General features: G+C 53.3%; 1 protein-coding gene across 1 annotated transcript in view; it reads left to right on the top strand.

Moving 5' to 3' along the window:
- The window catches only part of KCNQ4 (potassium voltage-gated channel subfamily Q member 4), a 56269-nt gene extending 43635 nt beyond the window's left edge, over positions 1-12634 (top strand). Inside the window, 5 exon segments of the mRNA XM_029230878.1 lie at positions 2917-3137; positions 4869-4968; positions 7144-7275; positions 9759-9888; positions 10463-12634. Of these exon segments, the coding sequence (XP_029086711.1) occupies positions 2917-3137; positions 4869-4968; positions 7144-7275; positions 9759-9888; positions 10463-10675 (796 nt within the window). The 3' untranslated portion in view covers positions 10676-12634.
- The last annotated feature ends 10884 nt before the right edge of the window (positions 12635-23518 follow it).

Raw genomic sequence — 23518 nt, 5'->3', positions numbered from 1 at the left:
TCCCGCCACGCCTCCACCGCCGAGCTTGGCCTTCGGCAGGCAGATGGAGTCCTTAAAGAAATCCCTGTGGGAGTGAGCACAGGGGTTGGGTCCAGCAGAGCAGTCAGAGGGCAGCCAGTGCCCCGAGCTTACCCTCTCACACGGGGAAGCCCCAGTCAAGCCCACACATCTGTCCCCCAGACACCAACAGACGCTGCAATCAGTTTCTCACTGGCGCCATTGATGTCTTGGGTCAGAAAATTCTTTATTGTTGGGAGCTGTCACATGCATTGTTCAGCATGTTTAGCTGCATTCCTGGCCTCTACCTGGATGCTAGGAGCACCCCCCAGAGTGACGACCAAAAATGTCTCCAGCCAAATGTCCCCTGGTGAGCAAAACAGCCCCCACCTGAGCATCACTGCCTGAGACCCTATCCTGGCGGCTTGCCCCAGGGAAAGAACATAGTCTCTGCAGTCACAGAAAACTGGGTTCCAGGCCTCGTTCCATCCAGAGGAGCTCTATGACCTGGAAGCCGAGTCACCCCCTTCCATATCTGTAAAATAGGGGTCGTAACACTGGAGCCCGCCATCTGAAGTGGCTGAGAGCTGAAAAGGCTCAGGCAGTCAGAGTGGACCTTGTGTGTTCTGAGGAGCCAGGGAGGGAAGGAGCTCTTTCGATGTCCACTGTGTGCCAGGTTTCTTTCCATTTTCTTTGAGCTTTTAGGCTTCAAAGAGGCTGACATGAGCCGTTTTCTGGGCACTGCCCAAGGAGCTGGAATCCAGGGCCGCCCCTGGGAAAACAGTGCCTTGTTACCTTGAAGAGGAGTCCAGGGTCTCTGGCTGGCTGGAAGGTTACAGAACCCCACAAACCACGCTGGAAGCTCCTTCAACCATCACAGAATCAGAGCTGGAGAGGGACCTTTCAAGACCTCTAGGGCAAGCCCCCACCCCCTTCCTTTATCAGTCCTGCTGAGTGCAAACTCAGTCTTGCATACTTCTCGTGACAGGGAGGTCACCCCCTTCCCCCAGAACACCATTGGAGTGATGTGCCGGTCACAGAGGTCCAGAGTTCTGAGCCCTTGGCTGAGTGTCAGGGCCTTCTCCGCCCCCCTCTCTTCCTCTGCCCCTTGGAAGAGTGGAGGACAGAAGGAGGGGCTGCACGGATGGGGTTGGGGGGTGCTTGCCAGCATGAAGAGAGCCTGAAGTAACAGCTCGGTGGAGGAAAGTTTGGGAGAGCCAACCTCAAACTTTGGTTGGAATCTTTGGGATGTGCTGAGGGGGTCCTGGGCCAGCAAACAGCATGCTGGATTGCAGGGGCCGCCCTGTCCTCATATCTTCAGGGCTCGCATCCTTGACCTGTAACCTCTCCCCTCCGGGCAGAGGTTCCTACCCCTAAGGATGGCCCTACATCCCAGTTGCCTTCCTGAAGGCACCTGCTGAAGGTGCCCCTGGTTTCGAGGTCTCCCTCACCTCAGCACCTCGGCTCTATACTCTGTCCCCCATGCCCTGGGCATGGAGGACCATAGCTCCCACTCTGCCCTGAAACCAGAGTCTGTCCTCTCAACACTGGATCTGAAAGTCCCAGAGACTAGGTGACACAGTGTCCTCCCCCAGCCCCGGGCCCATCTCAGAATTCCTCCCAGACTGGCTGGTGCTCTCCTGAGCCAGGGCCCTGGACATCTGGGGTGGAAGGGCCCCAAACGTGTCTGAAGGGGGCCCTTCAAGTGGCAAGCCACAGCAGGGAGGCAGTGGTGACACCACAGGCCATGGGATGGGGATGTTTGCAGAGGTCCTATTCAGACAGCGACAACGTGGTCCTTGAACCTCTTGGACACAGAGTTACTCTACCAGGTACTGGTTAAGCAGGGCCTGTCGCGGGGAACCTGAGGCCTCCCCTCACCTGTCTTCCTCCAAGATTTGGGGAATGGGTGAGGAGTTCGGGTGCGGGAAGGGAAGTCTGAGTACACACACAGATACACACGTGTGTTCACACGTACACGGAGATGTAGATGCTGTTGAACTGCAGACTCAGGAGGCTGGGGGAGTCACATAAGCAGGACGTCAGTCTGGGTGGGCAGAGCTCAGGCAGGGGAGACCACAGAAGAACAGGTTATAGACCTTCACTGGGAGGAGGGGCACCAGGCATGGCCTGGGCATACTTGTGGGCCCATGCTGGGCCAAGAGCCCCAGCAGGCCAGTGCACTGCACACCTCCAAGGGCACCATTCTCACTGAAGTCTGAGTGATGGAGACTTTGGAATTTTGCAGTGCACTGCCTGTACAACTGTACCATGTCCTAAAGCCCTGACCTGACCAGTGTGGGGTCAGATAGCTCCAGCGGTGGGCAAAGGAGGAAAATATAAATTGACACGTGTATACACATGCCGACGTAGGTACACACACTGGCACCCGTGTGCATGCAAGCACACACCCTACACATGCACATGCCCTCAACTCCACGCAGCCCGCCCCTGTGTACAGGGAGGAGCTGGGGGCCTAACTCAGTGTGCGTGGCCAGGTGAGCTTCTCCATCCCTCAGCAGCCTGTCTGTCCCCAGAGGGGTCACCACCTCCACCCACCCACCTGCCTGGGCCAGGCCCAGCTCCCCAGTCCCCCTGTCTGTCTCTGACTCCCTTCTTGGGTTTCTGTCACTCTTTCCACTCTGACATCTGTCTCCTGTGCACCCCTTATCTGTCTGGGCAACAAGGGGTGGGAGGTCGGAGTGGGGAGGGGAGCTGTTCAGACTGACCCTGGATCAGCTTCTCATAGGAGTCAGGGCCCCCCTCACCACACCCTTGTCCCATCCCAGGAAGTCTCCCCTTGGTGGAGAATCAGCCCCAGTAGCTGCCCCCAAGCCCTAAGTCAGCAATGTCCCCACTCGCACTGGCCCCCAGCTCCGGCTAACTTGGCTCTCTCCCCCACCCGACCTGCTGTGCCAGCAGGCGGATGGGTATCAAAGACCGCATCCGCATGGGCAGCTCCCAGCGACGGACAGGCCCCTCCAAGCAGCACCTAGCACCTCCACCGATGCCCACTTCCCCGAGCAGTGAGCAGGAGGGGGAGGCCAGCAGCCCCACCAAGGTGCAGAAGAGCTGGAGCTTCAACGACCGCACCCGCTTCCGGGCCTCCCTGAGACTCAAACCCCGTGCCTCCACTGAGGGTGAGCCCCTGCGGGTCTGGGGCCAGGACCTGCTGAGGGTGGCAGGGCGGACACAGAGTCTGGGCTGGGGGTGGAAATAACTCGGTTCTAGCCCCAGCTTTGCAGCAGGTTGACTATCTTTGGGCACCAGTCTTCTGGTCTGTAAAATGGGCATCATAATACCTGCTTTGCTGATGCTCCAGACTGAGAATCAGAGGAGAATGTAGAGGTGGCATTTGGTAGTGGTTAGGAGCACAGACTTTAGAGCCAGGCTGCCTGGGTTTGAATCCTGGCTTTGTCACTTATCTTGGGCAGGTAACCTGATCTCCCTGGGCCTCATTTTGCACATCTATAAAATGGGGACAAGAAGCATATCTACTTCATAGGTTTGTTGTGAGGATTAAATGAGATTATCCACAGTAGGTGAACAGAAGAGTTCTGGAATATAGTAAGTGCCCAACAAAAGCTAGAAGTATTATAAACATGCTCTGGAAGGAGCAGGATGCCATCCTTGCTGAACTGAGCCCTGACTGTTGGGGGCTGGATTATCTCATTTACTTCTCTCAACAACCCTGGGAAGTAGGGTCTGTCTCTATCGCCATTTTATGGATGTGGAGACTGAGCTCTCTCAGCTAGTGAGTGGTAGAGCTGGTATCCCCAGCCACGTCTGTCCAGCTCCATGGCCCACACTCCCCACCCTGGCCCTCTTTGCCAGCCCAGCCTGGGGATGTGAGGCTGTGAACCTGGTGGGGTTGCTTTTAACTGGTTAGAGAGGTCACTTTTTTGAGTTCGAGCTCTGCTCCTGACTTGCACTGTGACCTAGGTAGGATACTGCCCCTTTCTGTGCCTCGGTGTCTTCTTCTGGAAAACAAGAGGGTTGGACCAAGTCCCCTGGAAGACTTCTCCCAGCTTTGACCTGCTTCAGGGCCCTGGGTGGGAAAAGGAGTTGGGGGGGTAGACAAGGATGGAGGTTGGGGATGGGAACCTCGGAGGGAGGGGACCCAGCCATGCTGCCTCTGTCCGTGCTGTATCAGCCCCCAACATGCTGCTGGCTGACCACTCAGACAGCCCTTTCCTGGAAAGTTACAGAACCCCACAAACCAGTCTTTGGGAGGTGCTGGAAGTCTGGGCATGGCTGGTGCCCGGGGCCTCCTCTTCCCTGCCAAGAAGCTGCCTGGCCTCCTGCCCCTCCTGCCCCTGTGAGGCCAGGATAGCATTACCTGTCTGTGCAGTGCAGGGCACCAGCCTCGGAGAAGCTGTTTCTCTCATGGGGGGGGGGGGGGGGAGAATGACTTGGTTTAGAGGCCTCGTCAGTAGCAGAGCTGGGGGGTGGGACCCAGTCCCTTGATTTGCTCCTGGCTGAAGGACGAGGCTGTGTGCGCAATTATGTGCAGAGGCCTCAAGCCCCTTGTCTTTGGCGCTCACTGGCCTGCGTGGTGGGACGGGTGGGACTTCCTCTAGGGCTGTGTGCAGTTTACCCCGGGCCAGACCAGATGTGCCCTAAAGCAGCTCCTGCGCACCAGCCACCAGGGAGATGTTTACACAGGGCAGATGGGCATGCAGCAAACTGAGGTTTTCACTCTGGGCAGGACAGCCAGGGGGGCAGGAACCTGGTCTGCTCTGTGCCCCCAGGAAGGTTCTGGGCCCTTCCTGAGGCTCTGTCTCCCTCTCCGTACCTCTAAGGGTGGTGGTAGGGGTTGGGAATGGCCCCTTCTGCTGCCACCACCTGTCCCCCTGCCCCCGACTTTTCAGAGGGCCCCTCAGAGGAAGTGGCAGAGGAGAAGAGCTACCAGTGTGAACTCACAGTGGACGATGTCATGCCCGCCGTGAAGACGGTCATCCGCTCTGTCAGGTGAGACTGAGGCTGGAGGTGGGCCACCCACTGCTGCTCCCCATCTGGGGCCTGCCCTCATGGCCAGGCCTGGCCTAGCATCCAGCACGCCAGCTGCCGCCTGCCTGGTACCCTCAGTGGAAGGCGGGTGGGGTGGAGAGGCGGCATATGGCTCCCAGCAGGGTTTGCGCAGACTCATCGTGTCTGGAGGGCTGGCCGGGTGGGGCGGTGGGCACCGCTGCCCATCATGGTCCCTCTGCTCACACCTGCGGTGTCCTCTCTGCTTCTCTCCCCTTCCTCTCTCTTACTTTATGTCAGGCTCTCTTCTCTTTATTTCTCTCTCCCTAGCTGGTATCGGCATCTGCCTGTTTCTCCCTGGGTCTCTGTCTTACAGGCAGTTTTGCTCCATCTCTGTGTCTCAGTCTCATCCTCCTCTTGCCTCTGTGACTCAGACTTACTGTCTCTCCTTGGGTGTCTTGACCTCTGCCTGTCTGTCTTCCCCAGGACTTCCTCCAGAGCAGTATTTTTCAAACCACAGGTCACAACAGTTTGAAGTGAAATCAATTTAGTGGGCCATGGTCAACATTAAAAAAAAAAGAATAGAAAGTATCAGAGTGCATCCCTCATAGTAAGAATAAAAGTGTTGATGAAACTTGTTTCAGTTGTGTGTGTGTGTGTGTGTGTGTGTGTGCGTGTGTGTGTGTATACTAGCTTCTGTAAACTGTATTTCTTATGGTGGGTCTTGGTCAAAAAGTTTGAAGGCCCTGCCCTACTGGCTTTACTGGCTGTCTCCCTCAACAATTCAGGGGGGGCCAGAGTCTCCTGAGCCCTGTAGCCATCCAGCCAGCGATCTGGCCCCAAGCTCCTTGGAATGGAGTTCTGGTCTAGTCTCTGTCTCCACCCTGCCGCTCCAGCTTCACCCCTAGGCCTTCTAGACTCACCCCCTCTCCTCCCTGCCTCATGCACCTGCCTAACCCTTTTAAATCAGAGTCAGCTGGGCACCCTCCTCCCAGAGAGTCTGAGGCCTCTCCCCACCTGCTTTTTACACATCCTGTCTCTCCCCTCCAAGTGCCCGGCTTCTGGAACACAACGCCCGAGCTGCCCCCTGGCTAAGGTCAGCTCTCCTTGACGCCTCACACGCAGCATGCCCCAATCCTGTTCCTCCTCCCATGTCCCCATGTCAGGCAGTGCCACCGCCATCCACCCGGTGCCCAAGCCACGGGAGTCATGCTGGACTCAGACTCAGAAGCCTTTCGGTCCTCTCTCCGGCACTGCTCAGGGCTGTCCTCTGTCTCCACCCCACTGCCCTCTCCCAGCTCTTCCCCTGCAGTGGGTCTTCCCACCCGGGACTCTGCCCATCCGGGGCATCCTCCACACAGGCCTGCAGAGGACGGTTATGCTGAAGCAGAGGAAGCCACACGGCCGTCCCCACTGCCCCAACCTCCCAGGGCCCAGTCGCTGCCGGGGATTCAGAGCTCTTCAGAGTACCCCCCTCAGCCCCGCCACACATACACACACCTCCCCTGCCTCCCATGGATTAACCCTTTTCCTTCACATCCTGTTCCAGCTGCTCTGAACTGACTCTCGCTCACACATCTCCTTGCCTGTCCGTGTCCAGAAAGCCTCCCTTCATTCCCCACCTCTTGCCCTGGGACTGCAAAGTATCACTCTGAAGACTTGTCCCCTGACCTCCCCACCCGAGCTCTCCCTTCTCATGGTCCGCAGTCTTCTTTCTCCATTCCTTGACATGACCCTTGTCACCCCATAATTGTCTGTGTCCTCTCCGTCTCCCACCCCAGACCAGTGTTCCTGAGGCTAGGGATTGGATCTGGTGCCCTTTTGGGTGCCCAGGGTCCAGCACAGCAGTGCTAACAGGCATATGCAAAAATGTCTTCCCCTAAGCTGTCAGCAGCAACAGTGTTCACAGATGCCTACCTTGTGTCCCACCCAGCAGAGAGAAACCAGGCCCAGTCCCTGCCCTCCCAGCTGACTGAAGATACAGGCACATTAAAGAATACCAAACAAACTTAGGGGGCCAGGGCAGGAGCGCGGTGGGTATGTAGGCAGGCTGGACACCCAGCAGTGGCTGTTTGCGGTGGCCCAAGCAGGAGCTGCCCTCGTGCTGGACAAGGTAGCAAAGGACGGAGAGGGGGCTGGAAAAGAATCCCTGTCCTCTGAGACCCCCTCCCCCGACAGGATCCTGAAGTTCCTGGTAGCCAAAAGGAAATTCAAGGAGACGCTACGACCATACGACGTGAAGGACGTCATTGAGCAGTACTCAGCAGGGCACCTGGACATGCTGGGCCGGATCAAGAGTCTGCAGGCCCGGTGGGTGAGCCGGCCTCCGAAGGGGGAGGGGGGCAGGGCGGCCGCGGCACCGACCCCCGCACGAGGTCCGCTGGAGCCTCTCTGCCGGCGCCCGAACGGAGCCCCGAGCGCCCCCTAGGCGCCGCTGCGGGAGCTGGAGTTTCTGGCCTGCAGCGCTCTGCAGCCAGAGCCCGCACCTGTTGTTGAACCTGAAGAAACGCCAAGCCGCAGGTCCTCCCTGCGAACCCTACTGACCTGCTTGCCTCGGGAACGTCTTTAGATGACTGTTTTCTCGTCCTGAAGTAACAGGCTTAAGATAATCAGTGACTTCCCATCTCCTAAGGGAATAGGCAAATTGTCCTCAACGCTGCTCACCTCTTGCCTCTGGAATCCTCCAGCACCTCTTCTCTCCACCCAGCGTATAGGTAGATTCTCACGTCAAGACCCCAGTCACCTACAACTCACCCTTTTCCTCTTGTGGCTTGCATTCTCACTGCCCATTCATTTGTTCTCTCAAGAAATAGTTATTGGGTATTTATTTGTTACTTACCAGACAGTGGGGATGCGGTAGAAAGCAAATGGCTCCTCCCTCATGGAGCTCTCATGCTAGCTGAAGGAGAAGAGACGATAGTAAGTGAAACTAGACTATGTCAGATGGTGATAAAGGCTAAGGAGGAAAATAAGGGTTAGGGTGTTGGGATTTGTGAGTTTTAAATAGGCGAGAAGGTGACATTTGAGAAAAAAAAAAATTGAAGGTGAGGCAAACAGTCCCATGGTTGTTGTTTAAATAGTTTCCAGAGGGAACAGCAGGTGCAAAGGGTTTGAGATGGGCAGGTGCCTGGGGTGATGATTTAGGAACAGCAAGCAGGCCAGTGCGCCTGTCCTGGCATGAGGGAAGCAGGAGATGAGGTTAGAAAGCTAATGGCACTTAGACTATATAAAGCCCTGTAGGCCACTGCAAAGATGTTGGCGTTCATCAGAGTAAGATGCAAGCATTGGAGGGCCTTGAGCAAAGGACTGATGAAATCTGAGGTATATTTTAAAAGGATCACCCTGGATGCTGTGTTGAGAATGGCCTATAAGGGGCTAGGGTGGAAGCAGGGAGACCAGTGAGGGAGCTACTTCAGACATCCAGGCAAGAGATGCTGGGGACTTGGACCAGGTGGCAGCAGTTGAGGTGGGGAGAAATGGTCATATTCTCGATATATTTTGAAGGTAGAGCCGACAGGGTTTTTGGAAGGAGTGTAAGAGAAAAAAAGAGAGAGGGAGAGAATCAAGGATAAAGCTAAGGTTTTGGCTTGAGCAAGAGGAAAAAAGTTGCTGTTTATTGACATGCGGGAGGTCAATGAGTGGAGCAAGTTTTGTTTGTTTGTTTGTTTGTTTGCGGTACGCGGGCCTCTCCCGTTGTGGAGCACAGGCTCCGGACGCGCAGGCTTAGCGGCCATGGCTCACGGGCCTAGCCGCTCCGTGGCATGTGGGATCTTCCCGGACCGGGGCACGAACCCATGTCCCCTGCATCGGCAGGTGGCCTCTCAACTACTGCGCCACCAGGGAAGCCCGAGTGGAGCAAGTTTTGATCAGGAAAGTTGGGACATGTTGGGCTTGTGATGTCCATCAGACATCTAAATGGAGTGTTGATCTGGTAGAGGAGTGTGGAGTTTGGAGGAGAGGTGTAGGCTGGAGATACAGATTTGGTGTCAACAGTGTATAGAGGAATTGAAAATCTGGAACTGAAGACATCAGTTAGTGAGTGAGAGTAAATAGAAATAAAGAAGCCCCAGGAATGAGCCTTGGGTCCTGCAATGTTTAGAGATTGTGGAGATAAAGGAGGAACCAGCAAAGGAGACTGAGAAGGAGCGGTGAGTGAGGTAGGAGGAGAACTGGGCGAGGCTGATGTTTGGGAGTCCAGATGAAGAACATGCAGGAAGAAGGGGTGATCAGATGTGCTGAGCACCGCTAAGAGGTCAAGTATAATGAGAATCAAATTTAACAACGTGGAGGTCATTTGGGAACTTGACAACAGTAGTTTTGGTGAAATGGTGGGAATGAAAGCCTGATTGGGGAGGTTTTGGAGAGGAAGGGAGGAGAGAAACTGAAGATAGAGGGTAGAGATAACGCTTTCAAGAATTTTGCTATATAGAGGAGTAGAAAAATAACGTGCATCCAGTTCCAGCCTTGTCCCCCTTATAACTCACATTTCCACTTTTGTCTCTCCCTCTACCCAGTCCACCGTTGCCTGCCTGCCCTCCCATCAGGCAGCTGTTTTACTTGTCATGCTTGCGTGTGGTGCCTTTGCTCTCCTGTTTGGAAAACCCTCAAAGCAGCGGCCGGGTACCTCCGTTTAACTCGGCCTCCATTTGGCAGATCAAACTGGCCCCTCCCTCAGATTGCTTGCTCCCACCTTGCAGGATGTCTCTCTCCCCTTTCAGCAGGCAAACTCAAATTCTTGTAGGAGAGAGTTGTGGCGAGTGCCTGGGCCCTTTGACAGTTCCCTTTCCCCACAGGGTGGACCAGATTGTCGGCCGGGGCCCCGGGGACCGGAAGTCCCGGGAGAAGGGCGACAAAGGGCCCTCCGACACGGAGGCGGTGGATGAAATCAGTATGATGGGACGCGTGGTCAAGGTGGAGAAGCAGGTGAGTGTCGGAGGGAGTTTCGCTGGTGTGGTGGAGCTAGTCGTCGACCGAGAAGCTCTGGAAGGCCCCCGGGTCAAGCCCAAGGGGACGGTGCGTTTCTCAGAGCAGCCCAGAGTACCCGCGGGGCAGGCATCCCCTGCCCGACCGACCCCGTCCCACAGATAAGCCCCGCCTCCCAGGAGGCCCGCCCACTCCTGCTAAACGACCCCGATAAACCCACCCTCTCCAGCCAAGCCCCGCCCTAGGTTGCTAGCGTCTCAGATAAGCCCGTCGAAGTCCCACCTACTTCATTTGACCCCCTCCTCACTTGTCTCTGTCGATCACCCGGACTATCCCAACCAATCACAACTAAATTTCGTTCGTGGGGGGCGGGGCGGGGAATAAACCCCAGGTTCCCAGCTTCGTTCCGCCCTCCGGCCAAGCTCCGCCTTTCCTGTCGCACCCCCTCCCGGAGGAGCCGCGTCTCCCAGATGTGACCCTCCCCGGGAAAGCCCCGCCTCCCAGCCGCGTCCCGCCCCCAAGTCCCGCCTCCAGTCCCAGCCAGGCCCCGCTTCCAGCCGCGCCCCGCCCCCAGGTGCAGTCCATCGAGCACAAGCTGGACCTGCTGTTGGGCTTCTACTCGCGTTGCCTGCGCTCTGGCACCTCGGCCAGCCTGGGCACCGTGCAAGTGCCGCTCTTCGACCCCGACATCACCTCCGACTACCACAGCCCTGTGGACCACGAGGACATCTCCGTCTCCGCACAGACGCTCAGCATCTCCCGCTCGGTCAGCACCAACATGGACTGAGGGGCTTCTCAGGGGCGGGGTAGCACACGGCCAGCCCCTCGGCCTGGCGCTCGGACCCGCCCTCTGAGGCCTCCGGACTCCTCTCTTACTTGAACTCGCTCCCTCGTGGGGAGAGAGGCCACACGCAGTATTGAGCTGCCTGGGTGGGCGAGATACCCGATGTGGGTGCCAGCGACCCGCCCCACCTCAGGAGCGTGAGATGCCAGGCCGCACGGAGGGCAGCAGCGGCGGCTGTCCTGCGGCCTCTGGGCCCCCCAGTGCCCTGCCCGTTCCATCAAGGCCCGACACGGCCCGCCGGGCAGGGGCACTGCTCCGGAGTGGGAGCGGGGCCCTGGGGCCCTGGGCCCTGACTCAGCTTCCAGCTATGCAAGGTGAGGTCTTTGGCCTGCCCTTTGGACAGAGCAGGGAAGCCTTCCAGCCAAGTCCCCGCCCCACTTGGGGGTGGGCCCACGGTGCCCATACAGGTACCCACAAGCACAGGACCCTGCCGCAAGGCAGGTGGGCACCATATATGCAAGCTATGTTAAATATGCAACTTTGGGGACCCCCATGGGGTCCCTCTGCCCCTCCCCCACTGGGGGATGGGCCCCCAGCAGTAGCTGGTCTCAGGCTGCTTGGCTATGACCCCCATCCCTGTTCTTTGGCTTATCAACTGCTCACCTCCCAGCATGGGGCCTCTTTCTCCCTTGCCTCCCAAAGGGCAGTGTCTGGGCCTTTCTTCCCATTTGCAGGTGTCCCCTCCCAGGGGCTCCCTCTTCCTGCCAATGTTCACTCCCCTCTGGCCCTAGACACCTTTGACAGCACAAGTTTCTGTGTTCTCCCCCCAACCTCCCGTAGACAATGCTCCCACCGTCACACAAACATGTCCCTACAGTTGCCCCAGACATGCAGGAAGTCTCTCACACTCGCGCTGACACACACAGTCACCCACACCTGGAGACTTGAGCACAGAGCCACTCAGCCTTTCCTGGGCCTCTGCAGCTGAGGCCAGAGGACTGGCCTTGCAGGGCAATGTCCACTCCTACCAACTACGTCCAGGCAGGAGAGGGAGCTCTGACGTGACTCCAGGTCTCCAGAACGTTACCAGCTCCCCTTTCTCAAGAAGATCTACTCCTCACAGGTCCAGGAGCCCTAACTGCTGCCTCTGCCTGCCCCCGAGGGCCCTCCTTAGCGCCCCCACAGCACAACTCAGGCCTAGGCCTCTGGGGCCTGGACAGCACTGGAAAGACCAAAGGCCCTTCCGCAGGGTGGTTATCAGGCCCACTTCCATCTAGGCTTGCCCTCTTCCTAGTTACTCTAACTCACTCCCAGAGAGAATAATAAGGCATCTAGCGAGTACCATTTGTCAGGAACCAAGTGCATACGGCGCTCACATGCACTGTTTCCCCTTCTTCCATACTCCACTTTTCACTTCAGTTGGCAGCCCCCATACCGCATAAGCCTCCATCCACTCCAGGCCCCCAGCACCTCTTTGGTATCCCTAACCCTTTGTCCCTCTTCTGCAAAGCCAGTGCAGGTGGCAGGAGGGTGATGGGTAGTGGACCAATGGTGACCCTTTGTGGGGCACCAGGGAATAAGGGGCTCAGGCCCAGCTGCCTGCATCTCATGACTGGGGACCTGCATGCACCAGCGCCAGGGCTGGGGTTGGATCTTGCTCAGCCCCATGGTGCCCAGCCTCTGCCCCCACGTGCCCTCTGCATGTGACCGTCGTGCCCTGGATGGAGCCTATCCTGGCTCACCTCACCTGCACTGCACTGTCCCCAGAGAGCCACACCTCCGCCCCCTGAGAGACAGAGCTGTGGAGAGGGGCAGGAGAATGGGATTACCCTATGACCAAAGGAGACTTGGGAAGAAGCCCTTCCTGCTTCCACGATCAAGGTTCCCCACCAACCCGGTTCTCGGATATGCAAGTACCTCACTTTGTTAACTTATTAACTTATTGATTTCATTAAAGTTTTCAGCAGGAGGTGGTTGGTCTTGGTTGTTCAGTGCCTGTGGAGTGGGGCATCTGGTCTGGGGGTGGGGATGAGGAGATTTGGAAGGCAGCTATGCTCACCACTATACCACCAACGCTGCACAGGAGGACGAGGAGATTTGGATTAGTCAGGACTCTTTTGGTTGTAAACAACAGAAATGAAACACGATATGCCTTAAGTGGAAGGAAGGAAGGAAGGGGAGGGAGGGAGAAATTTATTGGCTCAGATAACTAAAAAGTCCAGGGGATAGATTTGGCTTCATGCACAGCTAGATCTAGGTGCTTAAATGGGTCAGGGATCTCTCTTCTGTCTCAGCTCTCCTCTTAGGCAGGCTGACCTCTCAAGATGACCTCCGGCACTTCCAAATTTACTTTCTTTTGGTTTAGTGCCCCAGTGAAAAGTGAGTACCACTTTTCTAATAGTTTGTATCAGTCAGGGTCCAGTCAGAAAAACAGAAACTACACTAGGTTTTTCAACACAAAGACTTTACTATAGGGAATGGTTACGCTGATGTAGGTAGACTGTAAGAACAAACAGAACCACTGCAGGAAGCAGCTCCCACTCCTAAGGCAGGAGTACAGGGAAGAGGTTGGGACTAACAGAACCTACAGGCTTGATTGGGGGAACCCTAAAGTGCTAGGGCTCAGAGGTCTGGAGAGGGGGTGCTGTCTGGCTGATGCTAGTACCTCCTAGGGGACACAGTGAAGCTTGTCTGGGAGTACAGAAAAGTAGCTGAGGGCTGGGAGCGGCTGTGGCTACCAGGCTGTTGCCGATGAGGTTAGTAAGCAAAGAAGGAAAATCTCCACTCCTTCTGCCTTCCAGTGTTTCCCCAGTGTCCCTAGTTGTCAAAACTAGCTGACAAAGCTGATGTGGTTTGCAGAGTCCCAGCTCCAGCTTCACAGAGCAGATTACAGAAGGCAGAATCTGGAACGAAAAGACAGTAGCTTCATAACTGGCACCGCCCACCCCTTTGGACACTCAGTATCCACACACGTCAATCCACACGTTTGAACGTCCATCTAACAACTATCCTGCATACAAATGAAGAGACACTAACTCACTCCCCGGAAAGAGAAAAACAAGTAGTCCCGACATCCAATAGATGTATCCAGCTCCAGGAGTTAGTCACTGAATCCATATTAGAGTGATGTTAATTACTCTAATTCAGTCACAGTTGCACCTACAACTGAAGAGCAAAGTTAGCAATTGCTTACAATCTTAAACTAATAAGGGAAGGGCTTCCCTGGTGGCGCAGTGGTTGAGAGTCCGCCTGCTGATGCAGGGGACACGGGTTCATGCCCTGGTCAGGGAGGATTCCACATGCCGCAGAGCAGCTGGGCCCGTGAGCCATGGCCGCTGAGCCTGCGCGTCCGGAGCCTGTGCTCCGCAACGGAGAGGCCACAACAGTGAGAGGCCCGCATACTGCAAAAAAAAAAAAATAATAATAATAAGGGGAAAGGAGAGGAGAGGGAAAAAAATCACTTAATATCACACACACACACACACACACACACACACACACCACACACACACACACACCAAGCAAAGAACATATACATAGCTGCAGTAGACCTCCTTCTGGTAACTGATCACAGTGCCATAGTTGTTAGATGCACAGATAGATACATAGATACATTTAATTGAGTAAATGTTTCTCTTTATATATTATATATATTTCACTAATTGAGTGAATAATCTTCTTTCTTCCACTGTCCTTCTATGTTCCCTTTGCCCTCGCCAGGATCTCAGCTAGTTGGAGTTTGTTACATGATGGAGTGACCCAAATAATCATTCCTGAAGGGTCTGAAGCTTCAGTGGTCCTGCACAGTTTTGGGTGCCATAGCTTTTTTTTTTTTTTTTTTTGCGGTACGCAGGCCTCTCACTGTCGTGGCCTCTCCCATTGCGGAGCACAGGCTCCATTCACGCAGGCTCAGCGGTCATGGCTCACGGGCCCAGCCACTCCGCGGCATGCGGGATCTTCCTGGACCAGGACACGAACCCGTGTCCCCTGCATCGGCAGGCAGACTGTCAACCACTGCGCCACCAGGGAAGCCCTGGGTGCCATAGCTTTTTAAAATTATTATTAATTAATTAATTAAGTTACTTTTGGCTGTGTTGGGTCTTCGTTTCTGTGCAAGGGCTTTCTCTAGTTGCGGCGAGCGGGGGCCACTCTTCATCGCGGTGCGTGGGCCTCTCACTGTCGCGGCCTCTCTTGTTGCAGAGCACAGGCTCCAGACGCGCAGGCTCAGTAGTTATGGCACGCAGGCTCAGTGGTTGTGGCTCGTGGGCTCTAGAGCGCAGGCTCAGTAGTTGTGGCGCACGGGCCTAGTTGCTCCACGGCATGTGGGATCTTCCCAGACCAAGGCTTGAACCCGTGTCCCCTGCATTGGCAGGCAGATTCTCAACCACTGTGCCACCAGGGAAGCCCCAAGTGCCATTGCTTTTTGTTAACTTTTGTACATGGAAGTACTAAGAGGACCCACAAGAATCCCCTGGGTCCCTTCCTTGCCCTTGCTGTATATCGGCACCCTAATTTCCCTTTGGCAGTGAGGATCAGTCTGGCAAGCCAGCATGTTAACTCTTTCTTTGCCTGATGTTTGAGTGGCATGAGAAGCCCAAAATAGCCAGTTAGAAGTTTCAGCTTCCAATTCAACGAGAACTGTGTTGCTTCCCTTCTTCCCTTGATAACTGAGACCTCCAAACTATCGGAGGCCAGTGTCGTGGGGACACGAAGCAAAAGCTTCACGAGCGGCTGTAGTAACCTGAATAATGACCACCCAAAGATATTAGGTCCTAATCTCTGGAATTTGTAAAATGTTACCTTATAAGAAAAAAGGATTTTTGCAGATGTGATTAAGTTAATGATCTTGACATGGGGAGCTTATCCTGGATTATCCAGGGGCCCTAAATCCAATTGCCAGTGTCCTTTTAAGAAAGAGGCAGAGGGACTTCCCTGGTGGTGCAGTGGTTAAGAATCCACCTGCCAAAGTAGGGGACATGGGTTCGAGCCCTGGTCCGGGAAGATCCCACACGCTGCAGAGCAGCTAAGCCCGTGCGCCACAACTACTGAGCCTGCGCTCTAGAGCCCACGAGCCACAACTACTGAGCCTGCGTGCCACAACTACTGAGCCCACGTGCCACAACTACTGACCCCGCGTGCCTGGAGCCCGTGCTCCGCAACAAGAGAAACCACCACAATGAGAAGTCTGCGCACCTCAACAAAGAGTAGCTCCCGCTCACCACAACTAGAGAAAGCCCGCGCGCAGCAGTGAAGACCCAATGCAGCCAAAAATAAATAAATAACTTTATTAAAAAAATAATAATAATAAAGAGGCAGAGGGAGATCTCACATATGCAGAAGAGGAGGAGCCCATATGAAGACAGAAGCAGAGATTGGAGTAATGTGGCCTCGGCAAAGGAATGCCAGCAGCCACCAAAAGCTGGAAGAATCAAGGAACGCGTTCTTCCCTAGAGTGTTGGAGGGAGTGCAGCCCTGCTCACACCTTCATGTAGACCCAGTGAGGCTGATGTTCAACGCCCGGCCTCCAGAACTGTGAGAGAATAAGTTCTGTTGTTTTAAGTCACCAAGTTTATAGTAATCTGCTATGGCAACTACAGGAAACTAATACTGACGGTTACTTGGTGCAATCATGAGAGACGCCACTCTCACCTACCTTCCTTTGTTTCCTGGAGCCTTATATACTGGCTATGTCAGTGAGGATGAGCCACCGCCTCCTCCAGGAGAGAGTAGATCCAGTGGGATCAACCTGGTACCAGGTGGCTCATGAAGCCCCACAAAATGGTGACGTTTTGGGTGTTCAGCACCTGTCCCTGCTGATGGTTGGTCGGACATACAGTTGTGGCCTTAGCCAGACCAGCCTCGGTGAGGTAAGTCCATATCGTTGAACCCATAAGTAGTCTCATTCTTGCCGCCATGACCACATTATACAAGAGCATGTTGAGCTAGCACTGGAGGGACTCCGGAGAGAGGCTGACTGACACCCACAGGATGTGCTGTCTTAGCATCTGAATATCCAGAGCCTGCTCTCCGTGGATGCCCTTTGGTGAGATTTTTCCTTGGGATAGAAATATATTCACACCCTGCGCCCATTTCCGAATGTCCACCTAAATACCTCTTTCCAAGTCCTCCTTATCCGCAATCCACCAATTCTGTGCTTTCTGAGTCCTGACCGTCCAGCCAAACCGTGAGCCACTACTCAGAAACCAATGTAGATCCACACTTCTTTTTTTTTTTAAATTGAAGTAGAGTTGATTTACAATGTTGTGTTAATTTCTGCTATACAGCAAAGTGATTCAGTTATACATTTTATATATATATACACATTCTTTTTAATATTCTTTTCCATTATGGTTTATCTCAGGATATTGAACATAGTTCCCTGTGCTACACAGTAGGACCCTGTTTTTTATCCATTCTATATATAATAGTTTTCATCTGCTAATCCCAAACTCCCAATCCATTCCTCCCCCACGTCCCTCCCCACCCCACCTTGGCAACCACAAGCCTGTTCTCTATGTCTGTGAGTCTGTTTAGTAGATAAGTTCATTTCTGTCATATTTTAGATTCCACATATATGTGGTATCATACGGTATTTGTCTTCCTCTTTCTGACTCACTTCACTTAGTATGATAATCTGTAGATCCATCCATGTAGCTGCAAGTGGCATTATTTCACTCTTTTTTATGGCTGAGTAGTATTCCATTGTATATATATATGTACCACATGTTCTTTATCAGTTCATCTGTCGGTGGACATTTAGGTTGTTTCCATGTCTTGGCTATTGTGAATAGTGCTGTTATGAACATAGGGGTGCATGTATCTTTTTGAATTATAGTTTGCCCAGGAGTGGGATTGCTGGTAGATCCACACTTCTTGTCATCTCTCAATCCAGGCAAAGTGGGTGACCCAATGTACTGAAGGGTGAGTAGGATTTAGCCAGGCATGGGAACAGGGATGGTGAATGTTCCAGCTAGAGGGCATAGCACGTGTAAAAGTCCAGCGGCACCAATAAGTGTGATACATGAGTGGGGAAGAAAGAGATCCCTGGCTGGGCCCAGAGGGAAAGGGAGAGAGTGGTGCAAGATGAGACTTTAGGATGAGACAGGAGTCAAGGTTTATAGGATCCACAAATCATTCCAAAGAGATAGGACTTAAACGGGAGGGCAATGGGGAGTCAGTCAAAGATTTTGACCAGGGATCAAACAGGATAGATTTGCATTTTAGAAAGTTTTCTTCCCAGGGTGAAAGATGGATTTGAGAAAGTAAGCCTGGCTGCAGGGAGACCAGTTAGGAGACTGCTGTAGTAATGTGAGCACGAGATGCTGGTAATCTAGACAAGTCCCATGGCATTTCACTAATTGAATAAATGTGTACGAAGCACCTGCTGTATGTCAGACCCTGGCTCAGCACAACGCACAGGATGATCAGACGCAGGAGACCAAGTTATGGCCCCGAGGTCATCCAGCCCCTGGAGGAAACAGATGCACAATTACCCAATGCACACGCCGCTCTTTATCTTCTAAGTTTGTCTGGCTCAGCAAGGAGGGTTTGCAGGTGGCTATGGGAGTCCCCAAACTGTCATCAAATATGGCCTTGAGAGCAGATATGATTTTAGCTGGTGTGTCACTCATCTATTGCTAGGTAACAACTCACCCTACACCTCAATACCTCAAACCAACAACAATTTTATTTAGTCTTGATTCTGTGGGTCAGCAATTTGAGCTGGTCTCAAATTCTGAGCAGTTCTGCTGGTGTCACCTAGGATCCAGGGTGCTCTGTATATGTTATAGTTTTTACACTCTTGCAGATCAAAGAAAATCATGCCACATAGTTCCCAATTTGGATAACTTATTTCATGTACTTTGGACAGTTCCAGTTGTTGAAACATCTTCTTATTTTCCATCTGAGAGGGACGTCTCTTTCCCTTCCACACCTCTTGTGTGCAAGAGGGTCCTGAAAGCTGCTACCTGCTGTATTAGTTTGCTGGGGCTGCCATCAAAAATGCTGCAGACGGTGGAGCCTTAAACAACAGAAATTTATTTCCTCACAATTCTGGAGGCTGAAAGTTCAAGATAAAGGCGTCAGGGTGTTGGTTGCATTCTGAGGCCTCTCTTCTTGGCTTGTAGATGAACTTCTTTTTCCGGTTTCCTCACATGATTTTGTCTCTGTGCATGTGTGTGTGTCTGATCTTCCTCTCTCTCTCTGTGTGTGTCCTATTTTCCTCTTCTCATAAGGAAAGCAGTCATAATAGACTAAGGCCCACCCTAACAATCTCATGTTAACTTAATCGCCTCTTTAAAAGCCCTATCTTGGGGACTTCTCTGGTGGTCCAGTGGTTGAGAATCCATCTTGCAATGCAGGGGACACCGGTTCAATCCCTGGTGGGGGAACTAAGATCCCACATGTCGAGGGGCAACTGAGTCCGCGTGCCGCAACTAGAGAGCCCGCGAGCCTCAATGAAAGATCTGGCGTGCAGCCACGAAGACCTGACTCAACCGGAAAAAAAAAAAAAAAAAGCCCTATCTTCAAATACAGTCACATTTTGAGGTACTGGGGATTAGGGCTTCACCATATGAATTTGGGGTGGGGTCACAATTCAGTCCATAATACCTGGAGTGGGGGTTTGACCCACCTACCTGGCCCCCTTTCTGCTCAAGGTACACAGAGCTGAGGATCTACTCTGGGGCTTGCCCCTTCCCAGCTGGACAGATCCAGACACACGTCTAGACATCATGGAACCCAGTGGTTAGGAAACCTTTTTTTTTAAGCTGCAGAACTTTTGCTACAACATAACCTTATATGGGACCCTAATATATAAGATAAAAATCAGTGCAACCAGAAAATGTGGACCTCTCAGATGTGGCCCCAATTCTCCCCTCACACGCACATTGAGCATGTGCCCAGCATTTTGTTGCAGCCAAAATAAATCAGATCCGTCTCCAAGATGCATTCTTTAACTATTTTAGTAGACGGTATTATTTGTCCCAAAGGCTTCCTTTCTTCCTCATCATCGCTATGGCTACCTTTGGGTGGAGTATACTTCCTTACCTGTCTTAAAGTGGCTTTCCTACAAACAGATTCTGAGACAGAGAGTGGTGTGCTGAAGGTTTATCAGGGAGTGTCCTTAGGAGATTCAGCTGAAGGATGTCAGGAAGGCAGGACCAGGCAGAGGGAGAAGCTGATAATGCAATGTGATTAAAGCTGAGGCATCTGCGGATCTTCAGGAACTCCAGGGCTCAGAGTTGTGCCAAACTGAGGGAAAGAGGCAGGCCTTTGTTTCCATGCATCAGCCAATCACTGGTCATGAGCCTCTGGGAGGGGCGTGGCTTTAGATGAGGCAGTTCCCAGGGATTGACAGTTGTAAACCAGCAGTGGCAACTCCCAGCAGCTGGGGAATGAGTGCATAGTCCCTGAAGGGGGGACCTGAGCACCACAGCCTCCACTCTACCATCCCATTGACCTTGGGCTTGGCCATGGGATTTCCTCTGGCCAGTGGAATGTTGGGAGAAAGGACAGTGTGCTTGTTCCAAGGTAAGGCCAAAAGAGGCCTGGTGAGATCTGCCAGACCTTCTGGTGCTTCCTTCCTCCACCATGAAAAGACTCAGATAGCTGTTGTTCCTTCATTCTGGGTCCACAATGCAGACTCTTGGAACAGACCTGAGCCAGATTCAAAGTCAGGAGTCCAGCGTGGTCCACCAAGCGTCAGCTAAACTGCAGCTGATCTAAGGCTCAGGAGTGTGAATTAATTGCGGATTTTGTAGGCCCCTGAGATTTGGGGGTTGCTTGTTTCACAGCATTATCACAGCAAGACCTGATTAATACAGCTGGCGAGGTGGATTTTACAGGAAGTTGTGCCGTGGAAGGTTTACATTGCCCATCACAAAGCAGAATGTTCTTTATACTCTCCTCTAACATCTTTGTTTTGGTCCCAAATGGCTTCTTTGGGCACCAGACACCTCCTCTTCTCTTTCTCTTTTTCCTACACAGCCTCTAAAGTGGACAGGAGACATGGAGGATTTCTTGGAAGAAAGTGGGGAGATTGCTGGAGAACAGATACCCTGGGAGGAGGATCCTGAGGCCCAAGACGCAGGCTTCCCTGCCTGCTCAGAACAGGGGTGGGGTGTGCACTTACCTCCTACCCTCACTCCCACTAGACTCCCCAAAGCTCCTCTCCTGAATCTTATGACCCCCTTCCCCCGCCTCTCCTTCCCCAGGTGTCACTTCAGCTCCTGGAGGGCAAGAAGCACACCTGCTTCTCATCTCCGGTCATCACCATCACAAGGTGATTAAGAAATGCTGGTTGGCAGGAAGGGAGGGAAGCAGTGTCACCTGGGATTGATCATCTTTCCCGTGGGAATCCTCCTAGACCCTGTTATGTATCTCCATGGCCACAAGGCATCAGTAAAGACCTTGGCTTGGTGTTACAGTGCCAGTCTGGAGCCAGGAGGGAGGCTGGACTTTTGGGACCAGGGCACCCCACCAGGAAGGCCCAGTAGTTAGGGCCACTGTGTCTGGTAGAGAGAGAGAGAGACAGAGAGAGAGAGAGAGAGAGAGAGAGAGAGAGAGAGAGATGTCAGAGCTGAACGGGGATTGCAGGACTTTCCTTAGAGAGTCAGGCTGCATTCTTTGTCCTTCACTCATTTATTCTACAATCGTTTGTTCATCTCTACTACGTGCCAAAGACTGTTTGAGGTGCCAAGGTCAAAGCGGCTCTCCCAAACTCACAAAGCCCCTGCTCACATGGAGTAGACACTAGATTACAAAAAACAAGATAATTTCAGAGAGCGATAACAGCTATGAAGAAAAATTAACAGGAAATGGGATAGTGACAACATTGAGGGGGAGCAGTTTTTAGAGGGGCAGGTAGGGAAGCTAAAGGTGGAAGCAAGAGCCTTCGGAAAAAAATCAGAGCTGCCAAGACTCCCAGGGGCTAGGCTGGTCCAACAGACGCATTTTGCTGATGGGGAAACTGAGGCCCAGTAAGACAGGGCAGAGCCCAGAACTGAGTCCACGTCTCCTGACCTCCAGGCTTGTCCTCGGGTGGCCTTCCTCCTCTCAGGTCCTTAACGTGCTCGCGCGTCATCTCGGGCGGGTGGCGGGGGGGGGGGGGGGAGGAGCAGACGTCGGGGTGCTCTCAGAATGTGAGGGTCAAACAGGGACCAGAGGAGAGAGACACTCAATAGTTCTGAGTGCGGGAAACACAGAACCACATTATGGTGGTAGAAAAGTCCCGGAGTTCTGATTTTCCCCATGATACAACTTCAATGCTTTTTAAAAATATATTAGACATCAAATTCTTTTCCAAATTTTGGTTGTGGTGCCTCTGCTTTGCCTGCTTGCAGGGCGTGACCCTGGGAAAGTCATTTCCCCTCTCTATAAGCCTCGGTTCCCCCAACGGCAAAATATGAACCCAGCTTTCCTGACTCCAAAATCACTGCTGGGACAGTCCTTGTAGGACCATACACACCACTGCCTCCACCGCCCCCCACCCCCACCCCCGCCCGGGCTCATCTGGTCTGGATTCCCTCCCTCGGTTCCTGAGCCTGTCCCCGCTGCCCACAAGACCATCAGACACGACCATAGTCGTTTAGAGACTCCCAGTGACCCGAGAGGTAGGTTCGGGCTAATTATCATCCCCAGTTTCCCAGCCAGGAAGCAGGACTTGCTCAAGGTCACACAGCCAGTAAGCAAGAACGAGGATTTGAACCTAAAGTTCCATTCAGTTTCCTCTGCTCAAGGCTCTCATCCAAGATGACGACCTTTTCCTGCCACAAAGCTTTGGTGTTCAGGGAACTAAGCTTCACTTTCCTGGAAATAATTTTACGTGCCCTGTGTCGGTCCAGGCGCTGTCGCTTGGTGTGGTGCTGCCACCTCCTGAGCGAAGGGGGTATTGCACCCTACCTCGAGCTGGAACCGTCTCGGCCAAACCCAGGCAGACATGGGTCACTTGACCCACGAAAGCACTGAGGTGGGAGAGATGACTTAAACAAGCCATGGACCCTGGCTGATTCTTCTTCCTCTTTCCCACCTCCTGCTGACCCCCTGCGGCCTGACTCTGGCCCTCCGCTCCCCTGAAGCTGCTCTGGCAAACTCAGTTTTCACTTCCTGGTTGATAAATTGAACAGCCTCTTTTCAGCCTTCATTTCACTTGAATTTTTAGCAGCATTAGACACTGCCAACCACACCTCCTTTGGGAAACGTCGACCTCAGCTTTCAGGACCTCTCTGCTCATTCTCCTCCTGCCTCCCCAGCCGCTTTTTCTCAGGTTCCATCCCTCCCTTCTCTTAAATGTCGGTGTTCTCTCCTTGGCCACTTGCTTCTATCACTTGCCATCATCATCCCTGTGGCAAGCACGGATATGCTAATAACACAAAAAGTGTTTATTCTCAGTCCAGACCTCACTACTGAGTGCTTGGTGCATTTACCTGGCCTGCCTCTACCTGAACATCAACCCAGGATGACCCCATATGTCCATTCTGACCTTATCCCACTCTCCCCAATCTGTTCCTTCTCCTGGGTCCCGCCTCAGGGAAGACCTGTCCTGTCCTCCACCCACATTCCTGGGAATCATTTCTGGCTCCTCTCTTTCCTGTAGCCTCCACTTCAACAGGCCATTATTAGGACTGCAAGTGGTCCCTGATATCCATCCCCACCTTCTTCCTTAGTGGGAGAACCTCCAAATTCTACTTAGACACATGGGTCACCCAAAATAAAGACCACATTTCTGATGCTCTCTTATGGTTGGGGGTGGGCACCTTCCAGAATGTGCCCTTCTCCTTCTCTTTTCTTCTTCTTTCTGGCTGGAATGTTGATACAGTGGCTAGGGCAGCCTTTTTGGACCATGAG

Source organism: Monodon monoceros, unplaced genomic scaffold, assembly GCF_005190385.1.
Source record: "Monodon monoceros isolate NGI ecotype Baffin Bay Population unplaced genomic scaffold, NGI_Narwhal_1 Super_Scaffold_18, whole genome shotgun sequence".
NCBI lineage: Eukaryota > Metazoa > Chordata > Mammalia > Artiodactyla > Monodontidae > Monodon > Monodon monoceros.
This window is presented reverse-complemented; position numbering and strand designations above follow the sequence as displayed.